Source organism: Drosophila sechellia, chromosome X (genome assembly GCF_004382195.2).
Source record: "Drosophila sechellia strain sech25 chromosome X, ASM438219v1, whole genome shotgun sequence".
Lineage (NCBI taxonomy): Eukaryota > Metazoa > Arthropoda > Insecta > Diptera > Drosophilidae > Drosophila > Drosophila sechellia.
Window position 1 is genome coordinate 6,517,836 of NC_045954.1, and position 13,862 is coordinate 6,531,697.

The following is a 13,862-nucleotide window of genomic DNA, read 5'->3' on the forward strand; positions in this document are numbered from 1 at the left end:
CGAAGTGCTCGTGTCACGATTCTCCGAAGTGTTAATCCAAGAATGCTGGACAATTTGGATGACAAGTCAATCCTCCTGTCAAGCATTCTGATTGCAGAACACATCCCAGTTGTGGTGCAGTGAAAAATTACACAGGGAACATCGGATTCGATGGCCCGTTGAGCGCCAGCGTCAGCTGTTTCTATCGATAACTGATTGGCACGATTGTTGCAGCAAGAAAAGAAAAGGAAAAGAACGAAATAATTAGTGTAAACTAAACTGTGAATATCTACGCAAAACAGTGGTTAATGACGAACTCCGCAGCCATTCGATGTCTGCGCTAGCTTCGCCAATTCCCTCCATGAAGAACGCGATCCACCCAGAAAACTGCAACGGAGCTGGAACCGAGGAGGAGGCGTCCTCCGCGTTCCACGCGGAAATCGACCGCGTTCTGCTGAACAACAATGGCAATCACGTTGGCAGCAACAGCGAAAGCGGCGGTGGTAAAGGCGGCGGTGGTAAAGGCAGCGGGAAGGGTAGCGCCAACAGAAGCGGCAATATTGCCGGCTTGGGAGGCAGTGAATCCATGTGGTCATCTGGTGGTGGTGGTAAGTCGCACGACGTTGCGCAGGCGTTCGCCAATGCACTGCGCAACATGAACCATGATATTGGCAAAGGGCAGGCAGTGGTCCAAAATCACCGGAAGGCTTACCAATGCAAAGGTAAGTCGACAGTTTTGACAGTTGCGACAATCGTTTCAATTTTTCCATCTCAGCAGGCGATACGGTCAACCCGATTGCCAATGGCGAAGATCTGCGTCTGTCCAAGATTATCCGCAGGCTAATTAACGAGAGCAATCTCACCGTGTCTCTGGAGCTGTGCGGCAAACTGGATCAAGCGGTGCGCACGCCCATCAACATGGGCTACATGACATGCTCCTTCGTGTGGATTCTGGACAACATGCTCACCATATACAAGCAATGCCCGCCGCCGGTTCTGGAGGAGTGCAGCAAGACTCTCGGCCTGATTGGCTATATCAACCGCAAGTCGTATCCCATTTACGAGGAGTTTATCGTGAAGAACTACAAGAGTAGCAAGCGCATGCAGAAGTACCTGATCATGGCCCTCCGCGCCACACTGAGGTGACACATTCCCTGCCCTCCCCATTAGCATTGTTCGTCTTTTTTATAACCCATCCCAATCCAAATGTAGCTGCGACACCAAGTGCGAGCTGCACATGTACGCCGACAAAATCATGCTGCTGCTGAAGGATTTTCTGGAGAATGCGGAGAACGGCGACATCTTCATTGTCGTCAGCAACACGCTGGTGCAGTTCGCAGCCAGCTACGGGGAGACCTTCGAGTGCCACTTCACCGACGTAGTGGACATCGTTATCGGTTGGCAACTGGAGGCCGGCCAGCCCACGCACCTGAAGACCCACTGTGCACAGGTACTGGAGCAATTGACGCCATTCTTTAGCAAGCAGATCGATTTCAGTTACGGTTTGTTGGATCAGTTTGTTGAGGATATCACCACGCCGGAGGAAGGGGAACTCGTGAACACAGCGGAGCGTGTGGGAGCCTTCGTTGGTGCCTTTAACACGCTGCTTAAGTGCCTGGCCCGCATGCAGATATTCGTGGGCATGCCCACCTGTGAATGCATCGTACAGATGGCCGTGGATCATCTAATCAAACTAATGCCCACCCTGCACTCGAATACGGAGGCATTGGTCAATATAAACGAACTGCTCTGCATCTGCCTGTTGAATAACTTTACAGGCCTTGATCCGATATTGTTGGAGCAGGTGCTGCTTGATCAGGTCGAACTGATGAATTCTATGACAAAGCTGCAGCGCCAAAGTTTCCTTTATCTGCTGCTTTGCACGGTGAGAAGGTTGCGAGCCCGTCTAACGCCGAGCCTGGTGCACTTTATATTCCAATCCAATCCCAATATGGCGAAGGTTAGGCTTCAATCACATGGTGACAGTTCTTACAAGCTGCTACTGCGCACATGCCAGGAGATACTGCTCATCCGGAATGTGCCGCTGCTTCAGCAGGCGTATAAATATCTTGTTGACGACATTGACGTCTGTCTGGAAAAACTGATTTTCACTGTACCACCGAGAACGAGGAAGTCCTCAAGTAAAGCCAACGAGGCGAGCGTGCTTCTCGTTTTCCATCTGTCCGCTCTGGCTGCCCTGGCTAAGCAAACATCTTCCATCATTGGCATGTACGCATGCAAGCCATCGATTCTGGAGCTGCTCCTCACCAATTGCAGGGCCCACGAGCTGAAACTCTGGGGCAGATATCCCGCAGCTCAACAGGCCATTTTCGGTCTGCTCGTGGTCCACTGCCAGGCGAATCACAATTTCCGCACCAACTCGAGCTTGCTTCGTGATCAGGAACTGTCGGCAGAGAACACCTCCCCAACGGCAAACAATTTTGCTACCATACTTCGCTTCCTGGATTCGGTTCTGGGACAGGCTCACCAGCTGACGCCGCAAAACCTAAGGGTGTTACTGCAGTGGGTAGAGATGCTCTTGAGAGAATGCCGCGAGAAAAGTGATCTGCTTATGGAACAGGAGAACTTCCGTGGAATATGCCGCAACATTGCAGCCACCGCCTCCAAATTGACACCCTTGGAAAGTGCTGCCTGCATCCAAACTGTCCTGGACTACGGCCTGGAAAGGCTAGCAAAATATCCACAGCTCCTGATCCTGTACCGCGATACGGCGCTACAGCAGCTGCAGATGGTCTCCACGAATTGCCATGCACCCTATTTCCAAATCTACGCCCAGTTGCCATTGCATCTTACCCTCACCGGCTGTGAATCATTAATGCCGGGGATGACGAGCAGACGCGTTAGCGTTTGGCAGCAAAGGATTAGTCAATGGAGTGCAGTACGCGACACCGTCTTCCGCGATTTCTTTGAACGAGTACAGAAACCGGAGCAAGAATCACTGGTCCACTGTCTGCGCGAGCTGTTCGTTCGTAGCTGCCAGGTGGCTCCGCAGGATGAACGACAGATGAATCTGTCGCAGTGCACCAAGCGCTGCCAGCGATTGGCCACCGCCTGGCTGCAATTCGAAGCAGCCAGATACTGTGTGGAACAGCGACTGCGCACAACGTTGGGAAAGCCTCAGGATACGTTCTTCGGATTCGAGGCCATTATCATGCGACATGCCAGATTGCTGAGTGGCTGTGCCAAGGAGATGGAGTGCTCAGCCATGGACACCCTGTCGTTGGAGGAGCTCCTGAACATGCAAAGCAATCTCAGTCTGCTGTTAGGCTTCCTCGATGTGCTGGAGAAGCTCATCTACAACGCCGCCGAGGGAAGCGCCTTTGCGCTGCGTCCCCCGCAAAAGCCAGTGGCTGCCTTCTTCCGCCTGAACAATCCCACTTGTCAGTCCTGGTTCAATCGTATTCGTATTGGTGTGGTCATCATTGCCATGCATGTGCAGCAACCAGAACTGGTTATCCGATATGCCCAGGTGAGTTAGACATGGAGACGTTCACTTAAGTGGCCAACTGAGTTTTTTTTTTGTCACTTCCTTGCAGCAAATTCTGGTTAACCCACAGACGCAAGATCCCACCTACAGTCAGGCCATCGTTTACATGGCCTGGGCCTTGATCAGTTGCCAAGAATCGGACTCGCTGCGAGGTCTGCGCCTTTGGGCTAGTGGCAAGAGCAGCAAATCCTACAAGTGGCTAAAGTACGCGGCGGATCAGGCGGCCGGAAAGCGGGAATCTGCACTTGCCGGCTACAAAACTATCCTGGCCGAGAAGGAGCAGCAGTCGGAACTGGAGCCGCATACGCGACAGTTCGTTGTGGCGCAGATGATGCAGTGCTTGCAAGATCTGGGTCAGTGGTCCCAGCTGGTGGAGCTGAAGCAGCAGCATATGACGCGACCGGAGGACAGAGAACTGAATCCCTTTCTGCAACGCAGCAATGTGGAGGTAAATGCACTGGAACGGCTTTTGGCCAAGGGCCAGGAAGCGTGCTCCTCGATGGACGAATTCGGAGGAGCCTTGCAGCAGTTGAGCCTCTGGCCCAGCAACTGGGACGAGTCTGTGTCATCAAGTGGCGTAACCGAACGTGCCAGCTTTTCAGCCATCCATGTGCGTCAACGAACCGAGGATATTGTGCTGCACAAGCTATTAGAAGACCGTTGTCTGCCAGATCAGGCAAAAAACCTACTGGACACCCAATGGCGAGACAGTCTGCTGAATACCAGCTTTGATCAAAGATCCTGCAAAGAGCTCACCCTGCTACGGCACATAGTCCAAGGAGTCAGTGGCGGTCAGGAGTTGTCTCTGCTGCCCGTGATCTCGGCGAGATGTCAAAACCGCTCCAAATTCGTTTCCAGTGTCATTTTAATGCGCTGTCTGGCATGGACACAATTGCTCCGACAGCATTGTGCGCCTGGCAGCTGGGAAACGCTTTGCTTGGACGCAGCTGCTGCGGCGCGAGAGGAAGGCAATCTTCAGCTAGCGGAAACCCTGCTCAGCCAGTTTTTCGGTCAGCCGATAGGCGAGATAGCCGATCTATTTTCACTGGAACAGGGAGTGCAGACGGATAATCCGGAGATGCTTCGCGGCTACAGTGAGCTGGTCCAGTGCCTGCATCTTCAGCAGCAGCAAACGGAGAAACAGAGCGGCGATTTAAGTTCTTCGATTGATGTATGCGCCGCCCTATGCCTGAATATCCAGAAGAGCAACAATCAACCGGCCGCGGGTGCTGATCTCTTGCTTAACCTCTCCGATTGGATATCCGGCCGGACTTGCAATGGCTTGACCACCAATCAGTCGCCTGTATTGATTCAACTGCTGGATCAGCTGCCGGAATGTCCGCTGACCTCTGACTCCAGCCAACCGTTGGCCATTCCCCAAGCCGAACATCTGGTTGCCCGACTGGTCCATTCTTGTTTACAGCAGCGTCCCAACCACGCGGAAGCTTTGATAGCCTACGGCAATTGGTGCTATCGATGGGGCAAGAAGATCGTGGACAGCTGCTGTGTGCTCACCCAGGCCGATGCGACGGCTATCAGCCAGGCGCTGGACATTGCCCAGCCGCTGGAAAACGAACAATTGGACGAGCTCCTCCAGGCACTGAGCATGGAACAGCCGCCGGCGAACTGTGTAGAGGTGTGTCCGGAGGTGGCGCGTGCCCGCGACGACGAGGCGGCCAAGAACCGTCTGCGTCGTCTGACCTTTTTGGCGGATAAAACGCCGGAAGCGCTGGATGCCATTTTGCAGATCTGGCGGCGGGCCATAGCCAACACATATGATTATTACAAGGATGCAGCGCGTTCGTACTTCCAATATCTTAGCTTTAAATCGGGTTCGGGTCCGGAGAAGCCTGGAGGAGAACGTTTCCATGTGGATGATAGCAACCTGGTGACAACGACGCTTCGTCTCCTCCGCTTGATTGTGAAGCACGCCAGCGGTCTGCAGGAAGTTCTGGAGCAGGGACTGCACACCACGCCCATTGCCCCCTGGAAAGTGATCATTCCGCAGCTATTCAGCCGACTGAATCACCACGAACCCTATGTGCGAAAGAGCGTTAGTGATCTGCTCTGTCGCCTGGCCAAGAGTCGCCCCCAGCTGGTTATCTTTCCGGCCGTCGTCGGTGCCAACAGGGATCAACTGGATGCAGTAGCACCGCCCGCGACAGCGCAACCAGCCACGGATGACGCCTGCTGCTACGGCTATCTGATGGGAGAGCTCTCGAAACAGGCGCCGGAGGCAGTGCAGCATGTGAAGCTGATGGTGAAGGAACTGCGCCGCGTTTGCCTGCTGTGGGACGAGTACTGGATCCACTCGCTGGCCCACATCTACAATACTTATGTGAGTCGTGTGAGTGCGCTGGCAACCGATTTCCGTCCGGACGATCACGAGGGCAAGAATAACCGCTTCAATGTCTGGCGACCTCAATTGCTCGCCGATCTGGAAGCCCTGATCGCGGTCACCGCCCGTCCGCCGGAGACCACCTATGAGCGTAGTTTCCGCAAGCGTTTCGATGCTCCCATACGGGTCACCGTGGATGCACTGCGAAATCGACGCTATCCGGAGGCATGGGATAAGCTGAAGCAGCTGTACCACATCTTGCAATCGAACATGATCCGCGGCTCGGGCAACACGCTCAAAATGCAGAATATAAGCCCGGTGCTCTGTGGCATTGGACGCATGCGTATCTCCATGCCAGGCCTGGATGCACATGGGCCGGATGGGGATCAGGTGTACATCGAGAGCGTCGAGAGTACGGTGTGCGTTTTGCCCACCAAGACGAAACCGAAAAAGGTGGCCTTCTACGGCAGCAATGGTCAGCGCTACACGTTCCTGTTCAAGGGCATGGAGGATCTCCATCTGGACGAGCGCATCATGCAGTTCCTGTCCATCTCGAATGCCATCATGGCCTGCCGCAGCGACGCGCCCGGCAATGGCTGCTATCGTGCCCACCACTATTCGGTTATACCATTGGGACCGCAATCCGGACTGATTAGCTGGGTGGACGGGGTCACACCAGTCTTTGCGCTCTACAAGAAGTGGCAACAGAGACGGTCTCAAGTTGCTGCGAATGCGGGAGCCGGTGCTGCGGCACATGTCCCGCGACGTTTCACGGACTTGTTCTACAACAAACTCTCGCCCCTGTTGACCAAGCACAATATGCAGGTGAGCGATCCACGACGCACGTGGCCGATCTCCGTCCTGCTCCAAGTGCTCGCCGAATTGTCGCAGGAAACACCCAGTGATCTGCTTGCCCGCGAACTGTGGTGCCAGGCGGGAAATTCTGCCGAGTGGCGGCAATCGGTGCGTCGCTATGTCCGCTGCATGTCGGTCATGTCGATGATTGGCTACATCATTGGCCTGGGCGATCGTCATTTGGACAACGTGCTAATCAACCTGGGAAGCGGCGACATCGTGCACATCGACTACAACGTGTGCTTCGAGAAGGGGCGCACCCTGCGCATCCCCGAGAAGGTGCCTTTCCGTCTCACACAGAATCTAGTGGAAGCCATGGGCATCACGGGAATCGAGGTAAGTCTACTATCATCCTATACCAATTAAGCATCTCAACAAATCGCTGCTGGGGGGGTTAAGAAACGGTTCTCCTAAAGATATTGTCCACTTTTATTGCTATCATCTCTATTTAATTCCAAGTTAAAGCTGGGTTTCCGTTGGTCACTGAGTGGCCTTCGGTTTGATCTCCTGCTGGTAGCTCGTGGATGAGGATGTGACCTCCATGCGGTGCTTGCTGTCCGCCGGCAACTGATCCTCGCACTGCCTCGCCGTTCGGCAGCATAGTGTTTGGGCAAAGGCTCGCCGGAAGCCGGAGTTCTTCCACGAGTAGATGATCGGATTGAGAGCAGAGTTGGCAATGGCCAGAGAGAACGTCGTCTTGTAGATCATCGAGCTGCTCCGGCAGATGCTGAATAGCTGGGCAATGGCCACACAGAAGTACGGTAGCCAACAGAGCGTGAAGCAGCCCATGATGAAGACCACTATCTGGACGCTCTTCCAGTCTGGATGGAGCAGCAGACTCCGCATGGTGGTGGCCTCATCCGTGTTGTAGACCACCGACTGGCGCAATCGCAGTGCCTGCTTTGATGCCTCGCGCATGATGCGCCAGTAGACGAGGAACATACAGATCCAGATGATCACAAAACCCGGCGTTATCACACCGGCAATGTAACCGGGCGAGAGAACTTCGTCGAATTCGCACGCCTGTGCCTCCGGCCATCGATTCCAGAACACGGGCAGGAGAGCCACCAAAGCACCCAAGCACCAGTTGGATATGATGATGCTATAGGCCACTCGACGGGTCATGTATCTGCGATTTCGAAGAGTTTCTCATATGTAGCCATTGAATTAGGATTTATCGCGTTCGCTTGATCCCTTACCTTCTATAGTGCAGGGCATAGACGACTGCTATATACCGATCCACCGCAATCGTGATCAGTGTCAGCATGGACACGCAGCACGCGCAGATGAGCAGGAAGAAGCGCAGCAGGCAGGGACCTCTCATGGCCCCAATGTCCGAGCCCATGTAAAAGACCAGATGATATGGCAGTGCTAGTCCCACACAGAAGTCGGAGACGGCCAGCGACAGGATGAACAGATTGGAGATGACCGATCGCAGGTGGCGGCAGGTGCGCACCGCCACAATGGTCAGAATATTGCCGCCCAGGATGAGGGCAAACAAGAAGACATTTATGGCTAGCCACAGCAGATGGCCGGCACCGAAGCTGGTTGCCTGGAGGCTCATTTCCGTTGGCGTGGCATTTTGGCGCTGCCACAGGAACGGAACGACTCCCAACGCTTCCGGGGAGCTTCGATAATCCCAAGCGGGCGATGAGCTGCTGGTAAATGCCATGAGCCACGATGGAAAACGAAGCGCACGCGACGCCAGTGGTTGGCTATCTGGCAACCGTGGGAGCTGGAGCTGTGCTACTTTTGGCCAGGACTTCGGCTCGGTTCGGATCGGATTCAGATTCAATTGGGTTTCGGCTCGGACCGTGGGCGTCGTTTGTTTACGTTTCGCTGGTGGCTTTACGACATCGTCACCGCCAGTTAACTGATAGCGCGCCCAGATCCACCGTGAGAACCGCAATCCGTTGATAAGCCCTCCACTTTGGCCCAACCACCATTCACCATCCACCTACCTAACCAATCACCCACCCATCGAGCTAATCCAACCACTCCAACCGGCCAAACTATCCATTGCCCCCGAGCATTTGGAGTGTCCGGACTCCCGGGCCCAATGCATGCCCAAACAGATCGCTGAGGGTTTTAGCAGATTAGCCCAGCTCCGCGGACCAAAATAGATTAAGGCCAGGGCCAGCAACTGGGATATGTGGTAAACAGATACATCATTGATATTCCCAAATTTCCAGCAGTATCCATTGCACTTCCTCGATGAAAGCGAAGAAACTATAAGTCAATAGTGATATCATCATGATTGTTCTAAATTCGAGACCAGCACTATACTATTGCGATTGACATGGTTATCCACTCTTGGTTCTTTTAGAAGTAGAAATCGAGAGAATATATAGTATATATAGGTACAACCCTCTGATCTCATCCCATATTTGAATTATCTTTGAGATAAAATATTATAGATTCCATGAATCAGAACAGAGCAGGAGTTTGCTGAAGCCACATCTAAGGATGACATGGCTGGCCTACTGGATAAATGGCGTAAATCTGGGGTCCATTATATATATATCTAAAAGGACAGACATTGTGGCTTATCACGCAAATTGCGGCCCAATCTACAATTGTAAACAGCGATTAGCGTCGATGGCAGTCGAGGTCGTATATGTAGAACATGGTTATGGTTTCGGGCTTGTTTCTGTTACTGTTTCTGGTTCTGGATAGGTTCTGGTTAGGGCTTTCATAAAATCAGCATTGCCAATATTAATACGAATCGTATATCTGTGCGCTGTTCGACAGATGGACACGGTTCCGCCGTACATTTATGGACCCCAATGGCCCATTTACGGCTGTGATATAAATGTGTATACTCGTACATATACTATGCATAAAGCACCGTCATTAACCATTAAACCGATCGTCTTTTGCAGGGCCCCTTCCGCTTGGGCTGTGAATATGTACTGAAGGTGATGCGCAAGGAGCGCGAAACGCTGCTGACCCTGCTGGAGGCCTTCGTCTACGATCCCCTAGTGGATTGGACCACCAACGACGATGCCCAGGCTCTGCGGCGATCCCTGAACGCCAAGCTCCCTCAGGCGGCTGGCGGAGGAGGAGCAGATGGTCCGGGTGGCGGAGATCTTAAGTACCACAAGAAGGACAAGAGTAAGGGAAAGACACATGAATTGGATAACAAGCGACAGCCCATCCTAAGCAAACTGGGCATGCTGCAAAAGTACTGGTCCACCAACAAGTGAGTATATCCATCGTATCTTATATCATATTTATAATTTCGTTGTATGTGTTAGGACCGAGCTGATACCGCAGCTGAAGGAAATGCAGCAGGAGGTGGGCAACCTGCAGGCGGCACAGGCCAAGCAAGTGGTGGCCGAGCAGGAGCTCGTGAAGCTCAACCAGCGCAGCGCCCTAATCGCCGAAATCAAGTCGCTGGGCACGGCGATCGAGAGCCACAGTTTCAATACGGCCTCGCAGCGTAATGCCGTTTGTCGTGGTCACTCGGATGCACTGGTATCGCTTAGTGTGGAACGACTGCCGGACTTTGGCCGCGTGCAGTGTCTCCTCAGAAGTTATGCTCGATGCCTGCAGCTCTTCCATCTGATTGATCTGCAAGGCCAGCTCGGTCGGCTGCAAGTGGACCCGAATTGCGAGAATGCCAAGGAATTTTCTGCGCTGACAGAGGCTCTACAGCTGTCCGGACTGGACAGCATGCGCAGCCAGATGAATGAGCTACTGGGCCGCATGGACAAGGTGGCACTGAAGAGTTCCCAGCATCTGCAAGAGTATGCGGGAGTCATGAACTTCTATCCGGAGCAAAGCCACCGGCAAAACCTATTCGTTCGCTTCCACGACAGCTTTACATCGTACATCCAGAACGGTTACACTGTGGACTCAACCAGCAATACCGATTCGCCGTCCAGTTCTATTATTTGCAAGGCAGATGTCGTGGGCGTCGCGGAGGCCATGGAGTACTCCCGGGACCGGCTCGGCTCCCAATTGCATGAGGTCTCGAAGCTTTATGCCGCCAAGCAGTCGCAGGCTCTAACTCTCGGTCCACCCACGTCCGCTTTGCTGGGCATGATTGTCCAGAGTGGCTGCAGCCCGCTGCTGCTCAAGGCCAGCTTGGTTCGTACCTTGGATCGCGCTGGCGGAGCATTCGCGGCTTACGAACAGGAGGCATTGGCCAGCCACGACGAGGGACTGCTGCAACACCAGATGCTCTTTATTCACCTGGTGCGCTCCATGTCGCAAGGAGTTTTGGTGATGAACAAGAACGAGGATCTGCATCTGGGACACTTGGAGAGCCTACTTTCAGCGCTGTCGCATCTGAAGAAGATCTTTGAGTACGACTTGCCAGCCATCATGTATCGAATGCTCCTGCTGCAACCCAATTTGGGTAAGTTGAGTGCCTTGTGCCATTTGAGTGCCTCCAGCCTTGGTCAGCTGTTTTTGGAAGCCACGATGGAGAACGGACATAAGCCGCCGGATCAGTTCCCAACAGAGCGCAGATTTCTGCTAACCCTGCAGCCCGCCTACGATCAGTTCCTGTTGGCCTCCACCTCGTTGGACTCGCTGGTTAGCAGCCTGCAGACGATGCTCGAGGATGTCCACGATGTGCAGGCCCAACAAATAATGGTGAGTGTATTTATATTTATATGAACAGAACTAAAGGCGATTTTTTGTTTTAGGAACTGGGTCTAATGAGGTCCTGTCATACGGATCTGAACGACGAGTGCTTCTTCGGCCTGGTCAGCGAGGCATTGGAGTCCAGTCGCACTTGTGATGTGCGTGAAATAGCCCGACCTGTTTTGGGCTTCATCCATCGCCTCCAAGTGGAGAAACTTGCTGGCCTGCTGCCGATCCTCACGCGGAACTTCTACACCGCCATCGGTCCGCAATGTCTACCCACCGCCAACTGTGGGGACCCTGTTCAAGCGGACCACCTGTGCGAGAGTCTCTTCCTTTCGCTGCAATCGGACGGCGTTTTGCTGCAGCAGCAGGCGGAAATTGCACTGATCAGTCAGCAATTGGACCTGCACACCATGGCCGCATCCGCTCAGCATTGGGCCTATTCGGAGGCACTGGGCAGCCAGTTGCGCTGTGGCCCTCACATCGTCAGCCGCCCGAAACTTATCGCCGCCATTGGCGAATGTTGGCTGGAGTTGGACCAAAAATTGACTGCCCTGCAGCAACTACAAGCTGGTCTCGATTCGCAACTCAGCCAGTTGCAGACGCAGGGCAGTAACTGGAATCGTAATCACATAGACAACCTGCTGCGCAGTGAGCAGAGTATCAAACAGAGGATAATGGCTCATGTGGCGGTGTTGCAAAAGATGACTAATGGAGCCGGTGCGGTAGCCCGCCTGGAGCAACATGCGGAAGCTCTGGGCGAGGAGGGGCAGGCACTGGTTGACCACTTGGAACAATGGCTGGCTGCGCACGGGCAATGGCAGGCGAGCAGCTCAAGGATCAGCGCCGTGGAGCAGTCGGTGGTGGAGCTCTTGGACCCGGAAGGTGCCATCGATCACTATTGGCTTGAGAATGTGCAGGGGTTGTTGGAGGAGCAGACCTGCAAGGTGCACCGCGAGATCGCGGCAATAGAAGGCGAACAGCAGAGCAAGCACGGTTTCATTTGCACCCTACTCAAGGAGACTCTGGTACGCGGACAATCGCAATGCAACCAAAACATTGTTTAATATTTTTGTGTCTCTTAAAAAAAACAGCGCCTGCTGGAAAACATGCCACGCTTCCATGTGCACAGCCTGTGCTCCGAGGCCCAGGCACAGGGCCAAGGCAAACTTGAGTATGCGAATGTGCAGCTACTATCCGACCACCTGCGCGAATGCCAGGGCCTGATGCAGTCCTTCTACATGCGGCTGCAGGAGCTGCGAAAGGATATCTGCTCCGAGCGTCGCGTTCTGCAGCCTTCAATGCTGCAAAGCTGGCGTCAGCAGTTGAAGGTGATATTGGCGTTAGCCAACCAGGAGGTAAACGAGTTCTTCAAGAGCATGGACGACTTCATGCAGCACGCAGGCGAAACGGACTCGTACGAAATCTTCACGCATGTCAAAGGTAAGGCAGACCATCGACGGATCTCTCTGACGGATGCGTAACTAAACATTCTTAATATGTTTTAGGTTCTAACAATGTGCATGAGCAGAAGCGAAATGCGTACGGCGTGTCTGTGTGGAAGAAGATTAGGATGAAGCTGGAGGGCCGAGATCCAGATAGCAACCTGCGCAGCACCGTCGCCGAACAGGTTGACTATGCCATTCGCGAGGCCTCCAATCCGGACCACCTCGCCGTGCTCTACGAGGGCTGGACGCCGTGGGTATAATTTCTCACACTGTCTGGCCGCATTGTTGGGCTTTTGACTACAACACACATCAAAACTCGGAGCGGAGAAAGACTACTACATTCAACATTGGGGCCACCTCTGAATCGAATTTCAGGACCTCCTTCGGACTGTAAGCAGTCGCAGCCTGACGGCATCTTCTGACTCCCCAAAGGCCGTGGCGGAACAAATTTGGCCGCCGCCCCCAACCAACCATGTGTAATTGCATAATCGATAGGAAACGAAAAGAAACGAAACGAAAGTAAAAACAGACGGACGGACACGGATTGCTGTGGTCCGGTAGCCGGCGGATCGTGGCGTATGCCACGTGCTCTCTCGGATCGCAACCCGCATTCTGAGTTGCTGGCCGAGTAGCAGCAGAGTAGCAGCGGCTGACACAGCTCCCACAGCCCACAGCTCCCGATGTGCAAGATCTGGGCTCGATGACGTTATCGGATACGATATATTCCAGGTTTCAAATTCAAAATTTTTTCGTTTACCGGCCCTCCGTTTTTTTTTTCTTTTATATAAATGCAGTTGTGCAAATTTTCCTATACGATTCGATTATAAACTATATATTAATTTACACAATTCCCGAAGTGTTTTAATTACTTGTTAAGCCACTCTTAGTTTCAGCCGCCCTAACCAAAACCAACCCCCCCACACACACTTACATAATTAAATTTGGTTACCAAACTATCTGTGACCGCATTAGAACTATATGTACAACCCAATATATATATGTATATCCACGATGCCCGTTCATAGCCGATGTGGCGGACTCGATTCACGATGCCGCCCCTTCTCGTTTTAGTTATTTCAATAAACGCAATGCTGAATAAAAATGTGAATGTTCGTTTCCTTCGAATCTAAAAGTGAGC

At 53.2% G+C, this 13,862-nt stretch overlaps 2 protein-coding genes across 3 annotated transcripts; one reads left to right on the forward strand and one right to left on the reverse strand.

Moving 5' to 3' along the window:
* Window positions 1-104: 104 nt before the first annotated feature.
* LOC6612198 (serine/threonine-protein kinase Smg1) lies at window positions 105-13,826 on the forward strand. Of its 2 annotated transcripts, none has more exons than XM_032725928.1 (9): window positions 105-701; window positions 755-1,121; window positions 1,192-3,469; window positions 3,537-7,016; window positions 9,563-9,882; window positions 9,938-11,282; window positions 11,336-12,304; window positions 12,371-12,719; window positions 12,785-13,826. In XM_032725928.1, exons 1-9 carry the CDS (start codon window positions 311-313, stop codon window positions 12,982-12,984), a joined length of 9,699 nt encoding a protein of 3,232 aa, XP_032581819.1. In that variant the 5' UTR covers window positions 105-310; the 3' UTR covers window positions 12,985-13,826. The 2 variants fall into 2 exon arrangements, with proteins under 2 accessions (XP_032581819.1, XP_032581821.1); XM_032725930.1 differs by having other exon boundaries at window positions 758-1,121.
* LOC6612199 (alpha-1A adrenergic receptor) lies at window positions 7,092-8,579 on the reverse strand. Its single transcript, XM_002036680.2, has 2 exons — window positions 7,880-8,579; window positions 7,092-7,809 (listed from the first exon to the last, which is right to left on the reverse strand). Exons 1-2 carry the CDS (start codon window positions 8,350-8,352, stop codon window positions 7,161-7,163), a joined length of 1,122 nt encoding a protein of 373 aa, XP_002036716.1. The 5' UTR covers window positions 8,353-8,579; the 3' UTR covers window positions 7,092-7,160.
* Window positions 13,827-13,862: the final 36 nt, after the last annotated feature.

What these genes read in the sequence shown, in the direction of transcription:
- LOC6612198 (XM_032725928.1), top strand. Translation starts at nt 311, where the DNA reads ATGTCTGCGCTAGCTTCGCCAATTCCCTCCATGAAGAACGCGATCCAC. An exon ending in GCCCTCCGCGCCACACTGAG is followed by an intron (nt 1,122 to 1,191) that starts GTGACACATTCC and finishes ATCCAAATGTAG; the next exon opens with CTGCGACACCAAGTGCGAGC. An exon ending in AATCTTCACGCATGTCAAAG is followed by an intron (nt 12,720 to 12,784) that starts GTAAGGCAGACC and finishes AATATGTTTTAG; the next exon opens with GTTCTAACAATGTGCATGAG.
- LOC6612199 (XM_002036680.2), bottom strand. Translation starts at nt 8,352, where the DNA reads ATGGCATTTACCAGCAGCTCATCGCCCGCTTGGGATTATCGAAGCTCC. An exon ending in TATGCCCTGCACTATAGAAG is followed by an intron (nt 7,810 to 7,879) that starts GTAAGGGATCAA and finishes TCGAAATCGCAG; the next exon opens with ATACATGACCCGTCGAGTGG.